Below are 17,433 nucleotides of genomic sequence, written 5' to 3' on the forward strand. Positions count from 1 at the left end.
ACTTCGAGGTTAAGAATGTGGAGCAAAACACAACATGTACGTGGACATGAAGTAAGAGCATCGGCCCATTTCACTCTTACTTGTAGTCAGAGATGGCGAAAAGTGAAACAAAAGTTCACGATGCGTGTTCATTGATCTTCATGCTATATTCCATAATTTTCGCAGAATTGCCAGATTTAGCAGTACATCCTATTACCTCAATAACGATTAGTAGCATATACGGGGTGTTTCAAAATAAGTCTGCTAACTATAGAGTACTGTAGATTTCTGTGCCCGAAATAAGAAAAAAGTTCATACGAACCATTGACTATTTTTATGGAAATCACCTTTGATGTTAACTTTGGCGAGTTTCGCGCTAAGAAGACCTTGGACTGAGGAAAACCACGCCCTAGGCACAAACTCCTTTAGCCCCTAGCGCTAGATTGCCTTCGGCTTTCTCACAATTTGGTTTTAATTAAATAAGTGTGAGTAATCAAGCTGGATCAGACGATACCGTGAACCCTCACACTTAGAGTATATTGGACCTTTGTTTTCTGATTATGACCGGAAACTTTAAAAATTCCTAACTGATAAAATGCATCGCTGGAGACAATCATTTCATCGGTGTTAAATTGTCTATGATTTCCTCAAATTAATTATATATTTTTGAAGATATTTTGTCAGGAACTTAACCATAAATAAGTAGCTTTATTTTGTAAACAAAAATGCGTCTTATAAACAATAATAAAAGTATCAAAAATAATACTTAATAAGCACATAAATTGGTACATAAAACAAGTTACTGCACTTGTTGCACATCACCGATAAATTGACTCTGCCTCTTCTTCGGCGCCCTCCTCAAACTGCCCAAGATATTTAGCAACTCCGAGACAGCTTTGGGCGCCTCCTTGTCCTTCTCTTTGCTCTCCACCATGCTCTCCTTTTTCCGCTTCCTCAAGGTAAATTTCCCTTCTTTTATGGCGTTGATAATATCGTCGTTCACTCCCGGGGCTACTTTCTTGTCAAGGGTGGTTTCTTGAACCCCGATTGTCTTGGCGAGGTCCTCCACCGTGGCCCGACTTCGTCTTCGTCGAAGAGGCACCACTGGAGGTTCTCCTGGAGCAATTAACGGTGGAGGCGGAGGTGGTGGAGGCGGAGGAGGGAGTGGAGGAGCTTTGAGTTTTTGCTCAGCTGCCTCTGCGCGTGCGAGGGCTTCTTTCAGTTCGGTTTCTACGAGTTTTAGTCGTTCTTCTAATACTTCAGCGTGAGAATCGTTCTCTTCATCTTCCAATCTTTCCTGCAGAAGCAGAAAAAGTTGCTTGCGGGTTAATTAAATGAGGAAAGCTTACCTGTAGACTGCTGAGTTCTTCCTCATATTTTGCTCGTTCGTCTTCAATGGTCCTCTTTAGATTCTCGATTTCCTGCAGAAGCAGTAAAGCGTCAGTGCCATTATCTGTGTTCAAGCCTTGCAGCAGCAAATTGCTCTGGTGTGCCAGAATGTTTCTCTCTTTCTTTTGCTCTTCCGCCAGTTTTCTGTTTAAATGTTGTTTTATAATAGATTGCACAATTAGCTAAGGTAGCCGTCTTACCGTAATTGCAAAATTTCGTTCCTCTGCCCTTCCTTAACCTCTTTAAGCTCTTCCAGCTCTTTCTTCATCATCTCAGACACTCTCAATAGCTGAGATTGTTCCGAACGCAGATCATCAAGACATTTATTTAAGTTGTAGTTCTCTTTTTTAACTTCTTCCAACTCCTCAGACAACTTGCTGTTCTGTTCCAGAGTTTGAAATTCGCTTTGCTTCACCGAATCGACTTCAGTTTGCAACTCTGCCACTTCAGTACTAAGTTGTTTGATGGTTTTGTTTAAGTTTTCAATGTCTGCATCGTTGGCGGACTCCCCAGCGTCGACTCCCTCGTCAACGGTGTCCTTGTCCGCTAAATGTAATGTTTTTCTCTTTAATTGTTTATTTTCTTTATACCAATGTGTGGCATCTTTCATAGCCCTGAAAATAGTGGGAAATTATTGTTTTTATAGCTAGAATTCGAGTTAAAATGTAAATCAGGAAAGGCACGGTGTAACATGTGGAGTATACGCATATCCCAACAGGTAGGTACCAGAACGGTATACAGGGTGGCTCAACGAAGTCTGCAGCTCTTATTGTGATTAATTAATTATGATCTAAAATCTTTTTTCCCCCAGATTTTGACAAGCTGTCGTACCAACGGGGATAATGGCAGCGATTTCAAGCTTAGAAATTATAATCAGGGTTCAACTACCTTTAAAACGAGGTATCACTCGACATCCCTTTCCTTTAAAAAATTTGGGGGTAACTGTTACCCTTGTTCAGGGGTTGAAAATACCATAAAAAATTGTCTCCCTCGAATTAAAAATCGGCGGGTCTGAGCATTTTTACACATTTTCTCTTCAAATACTGAAAATCGAAATGCAAAGCTTTCGCTGGGCCACCCTGTACATGATTCAGAAAATTGCGATCTCAAGAAGACTGATTCATAATGGTTCGCGAGAGTACTGGAACTAGCTTGATGTTATAGTTAACATTACGTTAATAATTTGGCTCTAAAGGTTTCGCTTATCTTTTAAACAATGCAACTTGAACCTTACCGTTCCAAGGCACCAGTCTCAGTCTCATATTGATGCTTCAAAGTCTCATATTCCTTGTACAGATTCTTGGAAGCTGTTGACAACTTCGTAAACTCCTCATTCTTCTCGAAAAGTTCAGTTTCTAGTTGCTCATGTTTTACTATCAAATTCAAGTGCTTTCTCTCAAGGTCTTGTAAAGCCCGCCATGCTGTAGCAAAGTCTTAGATTCAGTCCTAGTTAAATTCACATTTAAAACTTGCATTACCTTTCTCTTTCTCTGCTAGTAAAGTTTTCCGTTTTTCCTCGCTTTCCTCATACTTCTGCTTCCATCGATGGGCAGGATCACTATGGATTCGGGCCCTATTGGAAGTGGTGCTGGAATTCGAGCTTTGCCTACTTAGTGACGTTCTTAAGGGAATATTGGATGCAGAGTGTCTGATGGGGGATGATATCGCATTTCGGGCATTGTGGCTCATTATTTATCGTCTGATGGCGGAAACGCATATAAAACTCGTGTTACAAGTTATGGGACTCTCTTCGAACCAACCACTAAACAAACACATGTTCATTTCTATTATCTGTATTCCGTATCGTTTGGAAGTCGAAGAGCAAATATTTAACGTGACATGAAGAGTCTTGGCAAATAAAATTAATGCCTAAACAAGGTTTATACGTTTTACTTGGGGCGTCATAATTCTGCAGAGGAAACGTTAAGCTTTTAATGGTTCTTCTCTGCAATCCTAAGATCAATACTGGTCCAGACAATTGGTGAAAGTTAAAGTGTGAAACCACTTTAACTTTCACCAATTGTCAATGTGTGTTGTTATGTGCAATGATGCATTATTGTGACACAAAACATTCTTTTGCAGATGCATTTTATCGGCAGACACACTGACACACCTAAAGCACCACATTCTCGATAGCACCTAGCTACTGCGTTCCTGTATTCTTTGGTTTTTTTCTAGAGTACACCCGATTTTTGCCCTTACACGCCCAGTAATACCTATTCCATCTGGAGGACTACCATCTCCAAAAATTTCGCTATTTCCAGCCTACCAATTGCTCACCCAACACCTCTATCTTGTTGATTAAAATTTTAGCCGGAAACGTCCCAATTCAAATAAAACCTTATCGCCCCGACTGCACACATTCGTTTAATAGGGAATACCGAAATCACGATTTTCTAGTAAAACCCACGTAAATATGTTAAATTGTATTTTTAACTCAATCATTTTGTTTGTTTACAAACTATGTTCCTATTTATCGGAATACCAGGGAAAGTCAATGGCTTTCAATGGTTTTTACTTGATAGTACAGCTCCGCATGTGACGTGGAATTTATATGTATTTTTAGATACCTTTAGATATCGTGCTAATTAGATTTTTAGTACCTCAAAGTCTGTTTAAGAGTGTTGTTTTTCTATTGATGTGATTTTCAGAAGTGTATTGTTCCGCATTATTCTGATTTAAAAATGTCGACAGATCTTAGTTGCTGGTGTATGCAGAAAACCTCGGCCAACTTTGAATTTACCGGATTTCCGCAGTGAATGAGAATTGGAAACCACTTTTCAGATAAATGTGACTGGAGTATGATTGATAAGTACACAAACTTCGTCACACGATTAGCGGAATTTTAAGTTCATTTCAGAGGCGGCAACCCTAAAGGTTACCAACCCGCGAGAGAAACGTAGCCAATAGAAGTTCCTGATTTGTAGGCAACATCTTATACATATACCCATCTGCGGCGATGCAGGCTGGATTAATAGCAAAGTTTATGTCGAAGGTTACGGGACGTCTCAAAAATAACGAAGCTAATAAATATTCTAAGTTTGGAATTTTTCGCGTTTACGGAGAAGTAGGTACAATGAATAATAATAAAATAAATGCAGTCGTTCATACATAAGAGGAATAGAGCATAAGTAAGAAAGCACTAAATAAAGCAGGCGATTGGAGAAATTTTGGCAAAATAAATTAGACATCAATCTAAAATGCGAGTTCAAGTATGAAATAAGTGGAAAAAAAATTACTCATTATTGGATCGTTGTAAAGTAATTTCCTGCAGGTGCGTGCTTTTCTTCAATGCGCTTTAACTAAATTTGAATAATAAAATTTTAAATAATGTTTGGTCTTTATTCGCTTTTGAGAACTAACAAGATTGTCATGAAAAAAAGGTTAGAAAAGACAGGACAAAAATTAAAAAAGAAGGAAGTGAAAATTAAGAAATGAGAAATGCGCAAAAAATAGTTCAGGCGCAAGTACTTCTGCGCAAGCGCTAAAAAACAAATTTAAACCATTTTTTGCACAGAATAAATTTTTATAAAAGATAAAAAGATATTACTATTTATCTTATCGTTTCAATTAAGGACGCGATTTATATAGATGGCAACTATAATATTAACTTAACTTTATATTTTATCTTTATGTATACCATCAAACTAATGTATTATCTCAAGACGAATTTAGGGCAGAATGTGTGCTCTGTTAGTCTAAGGTATCATTATTTTGCAGAACTCATACATAAACCATTTGCCAAGAACATTTCCGAGGATCACACGCCCAAACATGCATATCTTTCATTACAACCATCATGGGACGTATAACAATTAATTCGGATATTAAAAAGCGGCCATTAGTTATGCTGAAGGCGAACAATTAACAGTTTATGCGATAACAGTATACAAAGAGAATTATTAATTTGATTATAATATAAACTGCGATTCACGCAGAGCGGACAAAGAGGTTTTCCTACCAGGGAAGAACAAAGAATTATGGAAATTTTAATGTATTTGTCATAGTTCTTTGTTCGGGCTACGGTTCGAAAACATTCATCATATTTTGTAAACTTTTTGCGCAATCACTTTTTGGATTTTTTCCTGTTCTCGAGATTAATGGGAGCATCTCTCACATGCACGAACAATTTTAGTCATCCTATTTCTAACAAAAGTACAGTTATAACAGTTACCTTCCGCGAAAAAACAGGTTCACACCAGCTGAAAATGAATAAAACTGATTTTCGATTGAAGGAAACGAAGTATCTGAAGATCTACTCCCACAATTCGTTCCGCTATTGCCATTCCTTATTGAAAAGTTGCTCGTTTTTTAAATCGTCTGCACTATATATACAGTGCGATCCATAAAGTGCGCATCATATGGGAAACTTTTTTACTCACAATTTTGGGTAAATTTCGACTTCGTCTTCGGGTTGCGCTTCCGAAATGGTGAGAAATGACGTACAAATCGGAAAACAAATGACTGCTTATAACCGTCAAATTGCAATTTTTTTTCAAAAACATTCGAAAATCTAACATTGTTTCTCAAAATTTTGAAAAATCATAAAGGAAAAAGTTTCTCGGTTTCTTATTTTCTACCCACATGTCAATTCTAAACATTCTCGGACGACTTTCATTTTTAAAAATCCTTTTGTATTCCTGCATTTCCGAAGTATTCAAATCGGTCAGCTGATATTCGTTTATATCTAATTCTGTCAATAAACTTTATAAAAATATCGGAATGAGGCGACCTGAACATCTTTATAAACTAGATCAATTTTGCATCAAGGCATACGTAGCATCTTTAATGAATTTTACATTTTTTTTAAAGGACGAATTTATTACAACTTCAACTAATGAATACTCATTCAGCCAATTACTTCGACTACTGCAATTATTCTTATAAGATTGCTGGCCAATTTGAATACGTCGGAAATGCAAAAATACAATTCTTTTTTTTTAATGACAGTCGTCCGAGAAAGTTCAAAATTGGCCTACGGATAAAAAAAGAGAAACTTTTTTCTTCGCGATTTTTCAAAATTTTGAGAAATAATGCTAGATTTTGTTTTTGATAAAAAAAATGCAATTTGACAGTTCCAGACAGTCATTTGTTTTTTGGTTTCTACGCCATTTCTCGTCATGTCTGAAGCACACCCCGATAGCCAAGTCAAAATCTGCCTAAATTCATACACAAAAGTATTTCCCATACGATGCGGACTTTATAGGTCACACTGTATAGTTAAATTATGAAATATGTGGTTATTATGAAGAATTTGCCGATTATTTATGCAAGCAGATGTGCATGTTATTATTGCACGAAAACTAGTCCTTTCTATATAGGTCGAGATGCTTTAATGCATGGGAGTCACTAAATGATGAGAATTAATTAGAATGGTTTGTTCAGATTAAGGTGGTGTTACATCGGCGTCGTCCCACAAGAAATAATCAGTTTTCATGTAACGACCATGGTAAGCAATTTATGAGCGTTTCGTCGTGGGATTAAATAAATGGTTCAGATGCTTATTTTGACTGAGAATGAAGAAGGACTAATTTTAACTCGGTTTCGTTGTCAAGAAATTGTGTTGAACGGATAAGATGTTACCTCACACATTTATAGCGAAGTATCACGATTTTCATTATCTAGACGAATTATACTTAAAGCTTAGAATGTAATCTGATGTCTAATACTCATAATTTAACGCGGTGAGTGATAAGGTGGCTCATATAGCAAACAGAAAACTAAAATTAAAGAATTATATCATAGACATGTTGGTGGTACTTTATCCCTAAATTGCGTTACAAACGAGGATATGCTCCTATTTTTAAATCAAGAACCGCAGTACCTACCACCTAAAGGAGAAGGTTATTACAGCCAAGTCTTGGGTTGCATGTTTATGGTTCTATGTAGATTTCCCTAGATGGCTAAATAGGTACAGTACCATTCCAATATCCTTGACTGCTATTCATAAGTAGTCAACGCAGAAAAAGCGGAATACATATGTTAAGCAGATAATAGTATGAATAAGCTAATGAGCGGGTACTAATAACATTTTGCACGTTTCGAAGTTTCTTACGATATTACTTTTGGTGATGCCCTCGATCGAGAAAAATCTTACCTGAAATAATCTCAGTCCACCTGCGTAAAAAGGCCAATCCCAGCGTCTGTTCTTCAGAGAAAGTACCAAACGCCGCAAGATGCACGAAACATCACACAGTACTATCACATCTGACGTCAGACGTCGTTTTCGCGTTTTGAATAAAAGTAAAACCCGTTTCGTTTTCGACGGTACCTTCTTGAGTATAAATATTCGTATTAAAGCGGTACTGGCTGAGTGGTACAGTGCGATGCTACGTTACCGAATTGTCGAGGGAGAGAGAATGACTCAGCCATGGATTTCAGTGTGAACGCTTTGTACGCATGTTCCATTCGCCTTAAGACCTTTCGCGAGATTTGATTAAGGACAACGAGACGTTGTCTGCATCTCAAGATAGACCTTAATTGTTTCAATTGCAAGGGATGGCGCACGATGGTCTGGACGGTTCATTCACGAAAGCACTTGTCCGAGTGTGGAAATTTCGATATAAATTTTTGATTTAAACGCGCGTATCAGTTTGTAAGAGACAAAAACAGGCAAAAGAAAAAATCTAGAATGCAATTTAGAAAAATTAGCTATAACTGCGACCATTTCGTTTGGTTAAAAAAAGTGGAGTCTGGAGTAATTAATCGTGAGGAACGTGGGAAGCCGACTGCCTCTGACACAGTATTACGTATCAAGATTCACTTAGATAAGAGTGGAAGTGGCTTCTTGCTAATACATATAGTTTCAATATGACATTCTGCGGCTGCGCAAGTCGCCAGAAAAAATTGAATAACTCATAAACAGACAAGGAACATAAGAACATAGGAACATAGGGACATAAGAACACAGGGAAATCTTACGTCCAAGTCTAGAAATCGCTCAACTTTCTGGAAATGAAATTGCCTACTCCTGATCTGAACGACTTCTCTTAATTTGTGGATTATATGCGGACCTCTATGTGACCTAAGAGTCTTTATCGCTCCTATTAAGTGTCTCAAATATTTCATTTCCTGAAAATAATATTAAAAGTAAGGATTGCTTTAGAAGGAGATCTTTTGATGTTTTTGCCCTTCTCTGGGGAATTGCATTCGGCCAGATGCTTCCAGCATGCCTCTTTATTATTCACGAAGTACTATTAAAGATTGATGCATGGAGTAACAACTGATCTATGAGGAAATGCAAGGGGAGGGTTAAGAGAAATGTGAATTTATCGAAAAATAAAAATGAACAGAAATATTATAGTTAGTCTTATCTGAACGCTCCTTCGCTTGTGCAATTTCTTAATGGCAGCAAAGGCTCTTAGTAACAAGTTTTTTCCAGTCGTTCCAGATTAAAAAAAAAACGATTTTTGTGAATTTTACTGGCCGTTTATGATTCAGTTAACAAGAATTAGTGGGCTTCTTACATATATCCAAACATTCAGCCCGTCACAACCAACACTTCACCATTTTTGCAAGAATTCAGGTTTGTTCTTACACCGGGACTCACAAACCCATGGTCCCATGTGCGCTTTGTACATTTGATTCATTTTGTTCTTTGTCTCAAATATTCATCATTTGATTGTTTGCAGTTTAAACACAGTTTTACCCTGTCAGTGAGATAATGTGTTGGAAATTATTATTAATGTCTTGGAAGTTGTTGTGGGGTGAGGGGAGATTGTTATAAATGTATATAGATGAGGCGTTAATGGTTTTTGTGTTGTTGTTATGTTGATGTTTACAAAGGAGTGTGTGAGACGTGACTCATACGCTCGAAAGGCGGGAAAAAGGAGGAATACGCTGGGTACACGCAGTAGCAGAATGGTACCGTGTGAGAGTAAAGCATATGCTGGCGGTAACGACGTTTTTTTTTTAATTTTTCCCAAGATATGACCCATATTTTTTTCAAAACTTTACAAATGAAATTCTTATTGAAATTATTGAAAAAAATAAAAAAATATTGAGAAAAAGAAGGCACCAGCCTTCATTTTGGAAGCAGCTACGAAATGGAACCTGCTTAGGCCTGTTGGGTTTTAAAATCAACGTAGACAAAAACTTTTTGCAGGTAGTTTTTAAAGTAAGTGCTCAAAACGATGGCCTTCAACTCCAATGCACCTATTAATCCGCATTTTGAACGACCGAACACAACCGAAAGGTGCGTCTGCTGGAACTTTAGCACGGGCATTCCTGATACGTACAAGTTGTTGCAATTAGTTGTTTCCTCAAGTTATTTCTTTTTTTATACGTTTAAACCAAAAATGTAAACAAATAAAGATGTGTTATTTTTATTTATCCCCAACAACGATTGACATGGGAGGCAGTTTGTCGTTTTATGCCGGAAATCCTATATAAATATGTGTCCAAAAATGCTTAATAAAAAAAGATACGGGGTGTTTTATGATAGTTTGGAAAAGCACACTTCTGTTATTTTCGTCCAAAGGGCTTTTGCAATTTTACTGAAAGTTGGTGCACAAGGTAAGTTCGCAGGCGTAACGATTGATGAGCACATTAATTCTAGTTGTTATGGTAACCAAATGGCCTAGAGATTTTTTTGTGCGTGGACAAACTGCATATTTGGTAAATTTTTCTTAAAGTTCGTTTAAAAATGCACAAAAAAGGTACTCTAGCTTAAAATCGATAATATCCACTGTTTTCGAGAAAAATGGCTAAGTGTGAGATACTGCGCCCTGCTTGCCATGCTTTTTTTATTATTTTCTGTCGTCAATGTCAGTCTTTTAGATTCCTGCCCTATTCCTCGTTTCTGAACATTTTGTAAATTTTTTTAATGGCAATGGCTGAAAATACGCTTTTCGGGAACATACTGACATTTAATTTTTGGCAAATGTGACAATAATTCAAGGGCAGCAAGAAGATGTTATCAAGAGATATATCCTCATAGGAGAATTCTCTCAAGAAAATTGTTTGTTTCAATTTACCGCCGTTTTAGAGAGACAGGAATTGCCGGCATAAACTACCTCCCATATTAATTTGGCATCATAATTTAAAAACACCCTGTATAATGCGCTTTTGTTTGAAATCGCAAGTCGAAAGAGAGCTCTTGGTATAACACATTGCATAAGTAAATATCTTTATGTTCCAGTATCTTGATAATGATTTGGCTTAAGACGTATGCTTTTATGAACTTTCTTCTTTATTTTGTACTAAAGAATACATAGATGAAATAGTGCCGTGCAGTTCTGAAACACCTTGTATTTGACCACCCGCCATGTCGCATGTGGTTATGATGTAAAAATGATGTCACATGTGGTTGTGATGTAAAAATCATGTAAATTTTGGAGGCATTTAGCAACGAATAGCTTAAGTTTTAGAAGAGAACTGTATAATTTGATGGAGTCAAGTCATGTCGAAATTGCTATAAGAACCAGTTTAAAATGATGACAAGAACACAGAGAATTGAGTGGTTTTTGAAATAGCCCAATTAACTATAAATATTCTTGATAAATTCCTCAGCGCTGTAGAAATAGTAAGCAAGGATCTAACCAATTTTGAGGCTTCCTATTCCCTAATAGAATTGTGTTCTTCGATCCTAATAATTTCATTCCTATCATCCGCGCAATATGAAGACGTTCCCTTAAGGTGCAGATTTGTAATGGCAAACACACTGCCAACCTCTGGACAGAACAAGCGTTTCTTATCGGTTAAAGACGATCTTAAAGCGGTAACAAATAAAACATCATACTTTGGATAACACACACCCAACCGACCTAACATGTGTGGCTGGAAGGGCCATCCATTGAAGAACAGTCCCATCTTCTAGTTTGATTTTCATGATCGACCCGGCAACGTACAAAGCCATCCACGAATTGTCGTCTTCGTCGATGGTCGTTGCACTGGGCTGGAAACTTGAAAGTTCTGGACAGTCATGGAGGTCAAAGGCTGTGGTTTTTTTTTAGATTTCGCCCTTTTCGTTGTCATAGTCATAATCTGCAGTCTATATATGTTAATGCTAATTATGATACTAGAATTAATTAATTAATTAATTAATAAGTGAGTGACATGAGTGTGATTATCACTTGCAGTGTCGGAGCATTTATACAGGGTGTAACATAAGTAGGGGTCTTCCTTTTAGCACGACATAGACCTCAAAAAGCTAAGCAATATTTAAATAAGTACCATATCTTTAGCTACTACTAAAGGGTGTTCGAAATTGTCGCCATTGGTTGCATTTGCACAAATTGTCGCTCGCCTTATCCACGACTCTGTGTCCTTAGGGGATTGTGGTGCTTGGCGGCTGACACTCCCCGTATATCAACGACATATCCACCAATTCGTGATTCGAGTAATAATGGCCCATTGTCAATTGAATAGTATCAATAGTGGTAGTTTATCAAAATAACACCTGGCGCTAAACTTCACGACCGATTTTTAAGCGGCACGACAATTGCATAAAAACAGTAAACAATTAATGTTTTTTTGCGTTTTTACAATGGCTGATAATTTTTTATGGGACATTTTATTTCCTTTACGTTGAATTCACTATTTTATGCAAAAAAAAAATTAAAACTCATTTGCGCACATTTCGTTTTTTTTGAGATTTCCAAAAAATCTTATATAAAAATATTGCCTAGTTTTTTGAGGTCTATGTCGCATTAAAAAGAAAACTCCTACTTATGTTACACCCTGTACAATAAAATTTGTCATTAGCCGCGTTCCAAGTCAAGCCACTGTTCAGGTTAACATGGGCAATTGCCACATCGTATTGGGCTAGTTTCGCTTTGGTGAGCCTACATAAAACTCCTTCAAAGGCAGTTAAGATATTCATAAATTTCCTTCCTTTAGCTGTAGTTAAGTTGATAAGTGACTTACCAATCCACAATCTCCCTTTATGATAAGCTCTCTAGTCATTTAACTTACTATCAGGGAATTGGTCTGACAATGCAGTTAGGACCAAGCAAGTAATAAAGAAGATTTAAAATCATAATTTTTCGATCAACTACATTTTGCCTGTCCAACTCTCCAGTTTCATTCTATTCCCGCAGAACCACTGACCTGTTTACATTCACTAAGATTATGATGTGATAGGATCCAAAATTGAGTGTAACTCATTGATCGCAAAAATTGGGCATTTCATCTCCTAGTTTACGCCGTATTATGCATAAAGACCAGAGTTTACATGCATATAAGATTCAATTAACACAAGAACTCAAGCCGGCAGATCATTTTACCCATCGTGTTTTCTCGGATTGGCTCATTGAACATCGTGCAATTGATGCCACCTTTTCATCGAAAATCATCTTTAGCGATGAAGCGCATTTCACGTTAAATGGAAAGATAAATAAGCAAAATTGTCGCCTTTAAGCCAATGAGAACTCTAGAGAATATCGAGAATAACCGATGTATCCTCCAAAAGAAACTGTTTGGTGTAGATTGTGGTCGAAAGGAATCGTGGGTCCTTACTTCTTTAAAAACGACGATAGAAATGCGTTTACTGTGAATTCTGACCGATGCCGTGCCCCGATAAGTGATTATTTTTTTCGGAAAATTAATAGTATCGACATAAAAGACCGTTACTTTCAACAAGATGGTGCGACATGACACACAACACGTGCAAACATTGAGTTGTTGCAGTCGAAATTTGATAAACGCGAATTGGAAATGTGTCTTGACCCGCTCGTTCATGCGATTTGACACCTCTCGACTTTTTTCTGCGGGGATTTTTGAAAAGTAAAGTGTATGTTAGTCATCCAGCTACCGTCCAACACCTTAAAAATAACAGTACTGCCGAGATAAACGCACAACGACCATGTTGGAAAATGTCATCGAAAATTCCAACCATCGTATTGACGTCTGTAAAACAAGTCGTGGGGAACATTTAAGTGATATTTTTGATACATAAATGGCATGGATCGATGATTCTTTGCATTTTTAATTTCCTTTTATTTTCCTGCGTCTATTTTGGCGGACCCTTTATATGGTTACCGTCAGTGGTATTGTAGTTGTAGTTGAAAACTCATCCGATAAGAATGTCTGATGGGACTGGTATATTTCATTAATAATTCTTCAAAGGATCTACGTTTACCTGACGAGTGAGCTTCGAAACACGAGAAAACTCCCAGTGATTAGAGTAGGTATGTTTGTGCGCACAATGCTTTGAAATGGATCATTTTTTTTCTTTAATAAAGGAAAAACTCAAGTGGGATTAAAATTTCACCGCCAGACTAAAGTACTTGCGATAAAAGTGTTTGGGGGGTACCTAACTATATGAATATCAAGTAGGTAATTGAAATAAGACGAGCAGAGTGTTATGTTTGCGACTGTAAAGTTCTCACGTCATTTGCACACGAGTTTCCTTGGAGAAATACTTAACGATGCTATCAAGAGACACAATTTGAAGGAATGTGGTATCATAAGGAAACAAACACACGTATGCCTAACGAAATTAATTTATTGCTTTAAGTTTATTTTGTCGTTTGCTGATTCATACGTTTCCATATTTTCCGGATAATTGTACACTCAGTGGCATTAGAAGTGTTACACCCAGTAGGAATCATTTTTCAGAATTGATGTTTTGGCAGCAGAACGACTAATTAGAGAGCAGGATATGATATTATGGTCAACGTTTTATCTTTGGAATTTTGTGAAAAAAAAGTTTTATCTCTTAGTTTTTTACTAAGAGATCAAACTCGCCCGAGGACACAATATCGCCATCTTAGCGATTTTGGCAGGGAGATTTAAATGGTATTTAAGTCCCATCGAACATGTGTGGGATGTGATAGGGAAAAAATTGTCCATTTTGGCCCATCCTCCACAAACTCTGGCACAGTTAATCTACGAAGTTCAAATTGCTTGGAACGAGGTACCGCAAGCAAACATCGATCATCTTTTTGAAGTTTGTCGATGCCTAGACGTGCATAGGAGTGTATCTACAGGGTCGTCAAACACAATATTAGTTTTTGTCTCGGGTTATATGTTAATAACATTTCTTGCAAAGTTTATCGTTTCATTCTGGATGCGAGACTACCCCATTGCTAAAACATCAATTCTAAAAAAATATTCCTACTGGGTGTAACGCTTCTAAGGTCACTGAGTATATTTGGCAATCTTTCCAAATTGCTCCCAGTTTACTGGTCAACAACATATTTCTTTGCAGTAAATTTAAACCTATCCGGTAAGACAAACTGATACGGCTTCTCGCCTCCCTCGACAACCCAAACGGTTCCAGTGGGGGCCAGTTCGATTACTTGGAGTGCCCCCTCAGCGCATTGTTCCGGTCTAGAAAATTTCGGTTTACCAGATTTGAACAAGCGTGCGAAATAAGTACGATAAAACTATCAAAACTTTGCAAACAAGTACATTTCTGATTTGTAAGAAAATCGAGCGCTATGTTTCAAGATATCGAGAAGTACCGGTCAGGCGCGCAGAGCTGTTAAAACAGAATGACTTTTACTATTTATTAAGACCATATGAAAAAGCAGCTCTGTAATATCAATATTTGCAGCACCGACTGAAAAATGTTACAATCAGTGGCGTGTAACCGGTTGCAAAACCTTGAAAATTTCGCCATACACGCCCTTGACTTATTAGTATTAATTATGTACGCTCTTTCTAAATAAAATTCCGATTTTTTAAAGGACACATGACTTGTAACTATTTTAATTCCAAATAAAAACCATTAAAATTTTTCCTAGTACGTCCCTGTCTAAGGACTAACTGGGGCGGCAATATTAGTGTTTGCAGTTCCGGCTTTAAGCCACAGAAAACCGTCTCAGCCAATGCCGTCCTGTCTTTCTAAATAACAATAAGTTTCGTTTCAGTGATTCAGTGACAGATGACAGTGACAGATGACATCAGTTCAATGATTTGAAACTATGTTGACCTTAATTAAATTCCGTCAAAATATTGTCTGCTACACCAGCTGTACATTTCAACACTATTGGAACGCCAATATCAGTGTTTACAGCACCTGCTTTGGGTCACAGAAAACGATCACAGCCAGTGGCGTGCTATGTTTCTAGGTAAAAATGGATGCTTTTGAATAAAAACCGATGTGGAACTATTTTGACATCAAAATAAACCCATTGAAATTTTACTAGGTACGCTCCTGTCTTGGTACAACTGGAGCGCCAATTTCCATCTTCAGAGTGTCGTCCTTACTTTATGGAAAAGTTGGCATTAAGTGGTATTCCGTGTTTCTAAGTAAAATATGGTTTAATTTAATGAATAAGAATTATAAAAAACTGTTTCGACTGCAAATAATACCCTTCAAAATTTTGCCTAGTACGCCCCTATCTTAGCACCGGCCAGGGTGCTAATATCAATGTTTAGCCTACAGTCTTTGAGGAAAAAAGACGCAGCCACTGGCATACTGATATCCTAAATGAAAATATTACATTAAAGAAAGAATGATTGGAAACTATTTTAAGTTCAAATAAAACTAATAAACATTTTCATGATTTAAGATATAAATAGGAAAGTATAAGTAGTCAACAGCGTAAGTGGCAGCGTCTTGTATAGACGGTTCATGTTTCAACCTCAATCGAGACGCTGATTAATCACAATGATAAATGAAGGGCCGCAGCCCTCCTCCGTAAAGAGAAATTCCACCAACACTTTCAAATTAAAAAACGAAACAATAAAATAAACTAACCTACTGCTCAGACTACTTACGTTTGCAAGGGATCAGGAGCCTCGTACTTCCTCATGTGTTCCTCATACGGTGCCCCCAAATTGCCCTTCATCATGTTTTTCATCAAATTCGTGGACGTGGCACCTGGACACAGGGCGACTACCTTGACCTTAGTCCTCTCGAAATGGGGCTTAGTACCCCACGCAAGGGTCAAACCGTGCACCGCAAATTTCGTCGAACAGTAAATGGGAATGCAACCCCTTCCTTCCAGCCCTACAATCGAGCAGAGATTCACTATCACGGCCTGGTTGCCGGATCGATTCGTTTGGAGGTACTTTTCGAAGCCGAGGAGCACACCATTGATAGTTCCTTTCTAGAGAGGAGGATGTCATTAGGGAGGGTGCCCTAAACTTAAGGTTTATGTGGTGGCCAAACCGTCCTACTATTCAGCGTTGTAACTTAGTGGAATACAGAAAGTCAAGCATTAAACGACATTGACAAACGAGTGAGGTTAGAAATTCTACCGACAATGTTACATTAACCTCACTTATTTGCACGGTATCAAAGGATTTTTTATAACTCGGAACACATCATAACACATACCAAGTTAATGTCTATTTCATTGTTCCACTGACTATCATCCAGGATTCCCGCATTGTTAACCAGAATATCCACCTGTTTGAAAACTTCTACAGTCTTAATAAAGGCAGCTACAAAAAAAAATTAAGTTTCCTAAATGTCAAGGGATGTTCGCCCGATACCCTCAAATTTGTCAATATCTCGCACATCGGTTTCAACGAATATCGCCTTATTTGCTCCGAAAGAGCTTTCAAGCTCCTGAACCGCTGCCCTTCCTAAATCAGAATTTAAGTCTGCTAACGTTACTCCCTGAGGAGCAAATCGTTAAAATTTTAGGGAAAATTCTATATCAAACCTCACCTTTGCTCCGTTCTTTAGTAATTCCTTGGCTATGGCCAGTCCGATTCCTTCTGCTCCACCTGTAATTAAAGCCACTTTATTTCTCACAGGGAAAGAAGCCATTTCTCAACTATCTCAATTGCATCTAAGCTGATATGATATTGTAATGTAGTGAAATTTTCGTTTCGTTGGCGAAAAACGATAACAGACTTTTTATTCCATTGCGCAACAGCGCCTTATCTCCTAACTCACGCCGACAGGGGATATAATTGTTTATGGTTTAAGAGGATTGTTTTAGGCCATTATATGTGCTGAGTCAATGGAGGCTAAATCTGACTGAAGTGGACTGAAATGGGCATAGCTCCTTAGTTATTTAACAAACACTTATTGACACGTTTCTAGTCGAAGCATTTGGCCACTAATTCGAAAGTTTTTGTATAGATAAGTGATGGAAATAAAACAAAGACAAGTGTTTGATTTCAAATTTAACGTAAACGAGAAGAAGAGAATGTAAACATCTT

The 17,433-nt window shown here is 37.5% G+C and overlaps 2 protein-coding genes across 2 annotated transcripts; both read right to left on the reverse strand.

Moving 5' to 3' along the window:
• Positions 1-667: 667 nt before the first annotated feature.
• LOC136408621 (uncharacterized protein PF3D7_1120000-like) lies at positions 668-3,130 on the reverse strand. Its single transcript, XM_066389719.1, has 5 exons — positions 2,847-3,130; positions 2,603-2,789; positions 1,569-1,982; positions 1,329-1,512; positions 668-1,276 (listed from the first exon to the last, which is right to left on the reverse strand). Exons 1-5 carry the CDS (start codon positions 3,055-3,057, stop codon positions 779-781), a joined length of 1,494 nt encoding a protein of 497 aa, XP_066245816.1. The 5' UTR covers positions 3,058-3,130; the 3' UTR covers positions 668-778.
• A 10,663-nt stretch (positions 3,131-13,793) lies between these two features.
• Positions 13,794-17,091, reverse strand: LOC136408176 (15-hydroxyprostaglandin dehydrogenase [NAD(+)]-like). Its single transcript, XM_066389032.1, has 5 exons — positions 16,934-17,091; positions 16,756-16,882; positions 16,598-16,704; positions 16,036-16,367; positions 13,794-14,640 (listed from the first exon to the last, which is right to left on the reverse strand). Exons 1-5 carry the CDS (start codon positions 17,033-17,035, stop codon positions 14,490-14,492), a joined length of 819 nt encoding a protein of 272 aa, XP_066245129.1. The 5' UTR covers positions 17,036-17,091; the 3' UTR covers positions 13,794-14,489.
• Positions 17,092-17,433: the final 342 nt, after the last annotated feature.

Source organism: Euwallacea similis, chromosome 4 (assembly GCF_039881205.1).
Source record: "Euwallacea similis isolate ESF13 chromosome 4, ESF131.1, whole genome shotgun sequence".
Lineage (NCBI taxonomy): Eukaryota > Metazoa > Arthropoda > Insecta > Coleoptera > Curculionidae > Euwallacea > Euwallacea similis.

What these genes read in the sequence shown, in the direction of transcription:
- LOC136408621 (XM_066389719.1), bottom strand. Translation starts at nt 3,057, where the DNA reads ATGAGCCACAATGCCCGAAATGCGATATCATCCCCCATCAGACACTCT. An exon ending in GAGACTGGTGCCTTGGAACG is followed by an intron (nt 1,983 to 2,602) that starts GTAAGGTTCAAG and finishes CACTATTTTCAG; the next exon opens with GGCTATGAAAGATGCCACAC. An exon ending in AACGAAATTTTGCAATTACG is followed by an intron (nt 1,513 to 1,568) that starts GTAAGACGGCTA and finishes ACATTTAAACAG; the next exon opens with AAAACTGGCGGAAGAGCAAA.
- LOC136408176 (XM_066389032.1), bottom strand. Translation starts at nt 17,035, where the DNA reads ATGGCTTCTTTCCCTGTGAGAAATAAAGTGGCTTTAATTACAGGTGGA. An exon ending in TACTAAAGAACGGAGCAAAG is followed by an intron (nt 16,883 to 16,933) that starts GTGAGGTTTGAT and finishes TTTGCTCCTCAG; the next exon opens with GGAGTAACGTTAGCAGACTT. An exon ending in AGATATTGACAAATTTGAGG is followed by an intron (nt 16,705 to 16,755) that starts GTATCGGGCGAA and finishes TTTTTTTTGTAG; the next exon opens with CTGCCTTTATTAAGACTGTA.